This window comes from Fopius arisanus, unplaced genomic scaffold, assembly GCF_000806365.1.
Source record: "Fopius arisanus strain USDA-PBARC FA_bdor unplaced genomic scaffold, ASM80636v1 scaffold00159, whole genome shotgun sequence".
In the NCBI taxonomy this organism is placed as follows: Eukaryota; Metazoa; Arthropoda; class Insecta; order Hymenoptera; family Braconidae; genus Fopius; species Fopius arisanus.
The window spans coordinates 170,613-173,961 of NW_011887898.1; the positions used below are offsets into that span (position 1 = coordinate 170,613).

Consider the following 3,349-nt stretch of genomic DNA (forward strand, 5'->3'; position numbering starts at 1 on the left):
ATTTTTGAATTTTTGAATTTTTGAATTTTTGAATTTTTGAATTTTTGAATTTTTGAATTTTTGAATTTTTGAATTTTTGAATTTTTGAATTTTTGAATATTTGAATTTTTGAATTTTCACATTTTTTTTTTTTGGATAAGGAAAATAACACAGAATTACAAATTAAACAATTACGTGAATAATGGAATAGTTTAACACATAGATGTGGCTATATAGATCGCACTTGGATAAATGAGAATTGAGCCGGCACAGTTTCAATTTTTTTAATTTTTTAATTAGGAAAAATATGCAAAATTATGAGGTCTAATGAATATTCAAAATCTAGCGAATATTCAAATGAATTTCGAGGGTCTCTGTTTTACCCCCATCCGTTCTACAAACTATTTTCATCCACAGAGTTTGTCCCTCCTTGTGATTACATTCCGAGCCATTTAAAAATGCTCGAGCATATTTTCTCGAGAAAAAATTGTTTTTTTTCTTAAAGTGTCCGTTTTGCCCCTGTCTCTCCAATACATGAATAAATTTTTACCAAACTCCCATATTCATTACGTAATTGACACACCGTGACTTCACATTTCACAACTGCAAAATATTAAAAGTCTGAAAAATACTGATTACACACGGAAACGAAAACTTGCATCAAGTATATTTGATACTTGATTTGCGTATTTATTTTTCTTCAAGTATCAATAAGCAGACTTTTCTCCGAGAAATCTCACCAGAACATGATTATTCCATCTATATTAGAGTGATAAAGAATAAATATAAAAAATTGGTGATATTAAGGAAATAAATTTCCAAAAAAGCTTCATATATCAGTTTGCAATAACCGACGATAGGCTGCGGTAAATCATCTATATTAGCCTGCTTCCCCCTTGGCACCCCTTCCTAGAACCAATATCACTGGCCACCGATGCCGATGTATGGTAGATTCCCCCACTCTGGCTATATTATCGAAATACCACTGGAGGGTGATATAAAAACACGTAAAAATTAGATGAGGAAAAATTCTCCGACCTTGGCCCTAAGGACAGCATGTGAGCACTGCGTCACTAATAATCCATGAAATGCGTATGAAATCTTTTCATCATTTCCGTATATTTTTGCGCTCACCCGTCAATTAAAAAATTAAACGTCAAATATAATTGATTATTCGTGAAAATTAACTGATTTATCAGTATCAAAACCAATCGAAATTCGAAAATAAAAAAATTACAATTACACTTGAGATGAAGTGACAAAACTTCTATAGAATTTTTTATTGTAAAATGTTGATTTTGTAAGTATTTAAACATACCACTGGCAATTTTCAAGTCCACACGGCACTAAATAACTGAGAATATTAAAAATTCAAGCGATAAATTTTCTGGTTCTTCAAGCTATAGAAAATTGACTTATATTTAATGTTCAATTCCCACAATTTATTTGAGTACTCATGCTTTCATTGAAAAACCATTAATTATTTAACACGAAAAATTCATTTTTTGTTTCTAAATGGACATTTTTCAATGCACCAAATTCGAGTTTCCCATTTTTACACACGATGTATCAATTTGTTGACATAAAAAGCTCAAAACATTTGGGGAAAATAATAATGAGAGAAGATGTAATTTTTAAAAGGTGCTGGTATGGATCACCTGTATTTACACAAATCCCTATGGCTCTAACACCACTGTAATCAATCACTGGCCAACACCAGAGGCCAGTAATGCCTCAACATGATTTTGTGAATAAATCTAGGGGATAATGAAATCACTAGTAATTAGTCAATGTCTTGGACCGCAGACCAGCGGAACTAAGGGAGTTATTTCATGTCTACTGTCCTCTGCAGGAGGTTATTAATTATCACCATTTTTCCAAATGAAATGATAAATCATTCGCTAACGTCATTCCATTTGTTTAATTTATGTTTAATACACTAAATCAATGACACTTATCTGATTTTTTAATTGGCTGGCTTCCGACGCCACCCCTTTCTTTCAAATTTAAAGCCCCAAATATTTTTTCTCAGAGGTACTACATATTATTTTAAAATGTATGAGCGCATAAGGCAATATGATATTAAAATGGGATAAGGTTTGAAAATAAGAAAAAACCTATCATACCCTAATTCTGAAGTTTGAAACTATCGCCATTGTTTAGTAAAACGTGAATAACCGGAGAAAATGGGCACTTTAATTTCCGTCCTCGAATCGTAATTTCGAGTCGAGAACATGAAATTATCGTAGAGATCGCACCATTGGTTTTCCAATCCCAACATTTTGTTTTTGATAATCTTTTTCCAAAGCTTTTTCCAAGCTTTCTTCCATACACTCAAAAATAAAACATGATCATCAATTAACCAGTACCAACTCAATCCAATTTCTTAATTTCCATTTATCGTAAAAAACGCATCTTATTAAATTTTTTATTATTGATTTGTTAATTTAGGATGGAGGAAACCTCACGTGGATTATTGCAGCACAAACAGAGGGCAGAGCAGCTTAAACAAGAGAGAACAGCACTGACACTATCGTACGAGGTAAGGGAGCCGATAAAAAAATCGTAAAATAGAGCAAAAAGGGAAGAGACTTCCCACAACACCCTGCAAACGGCCCATAATCGTAAAAAAATAAAAAAAAAATGATGGATAAAAAAATAAGGGAGAGGAGGGAAAAAATTGCTGATGTCTGTCGTGCACATATCGAACTTCCACCCCTCGTATGTCATTATAGTCATCTTCTGGGCAGAGTTAACCCTCCGGGAAGAGAAGCCAGAGTGCGATGGCACTCAGCTGAGGGGTTTCATTTTATCCCATAAAAAATAGAATGTAAATGAAAATTACTACGAACAATTCATCTCCGAAAGAATAAAAATAAATTGTAGACACTTCTGAGAATTTTTTTGTCAAGTCTAATGAAAAAATCAGGTAATTATTTGGAACATTAAGGCATTGATGGCTTTGGGTTTAATGCGAAGAAATAAAGAGCTGACCTATATTCATTTATCTGAAATCGCGAGAAACGATCGACCGATTTTTCGATTTTAAAACTCGTTTTGATTGTATACCCAAATGAATGAAGAAGTATATCGTTAAAGGAACGACACTTATGGGCTATAGATATACGACTGTTTCTCTAATATATTAAAAAAGAGCCTAGTGATATTGTATCGTTTAGAAATTTACGATTATCGATCAATCCTTGGTTTTTTTTTTAAATTCATTGTGAAAATATCGATATACAATGCGATACCGATTCTAATATATTAAAGGAGAGCCTAGGGATATTGTATCGTTTAAAAATTTACGATTATCGATCAATCCTTGGTTTTTTTTTAGAATTCATTGTGAAAATATCGATATACAATG

General features: G+C 32.3%; 1 protein-coding gene across 1 annotated transcript in view; it reads left to right on the forward strand.

Moving 5' to 3' along the window:
• The first annotated feature begins 2,431 nt into the window (after positions 1–2,431).
• The window catches only part of LOC105272309 (uncharacterized), a 12,476-nt gene continuing 11,558 nt past the window's right edge, over positions 2,432–3,349 (forward strand). The window contains exon 1 of the mRNA XM_011314381.1: positions 2,432–2,521. Coding sequence (XP_011312683.1) covers positions 2,432–2,521 — 90 coding nt within the window. The remainder of the gene's footprint in view (positions 2,522–3,349) is intronic.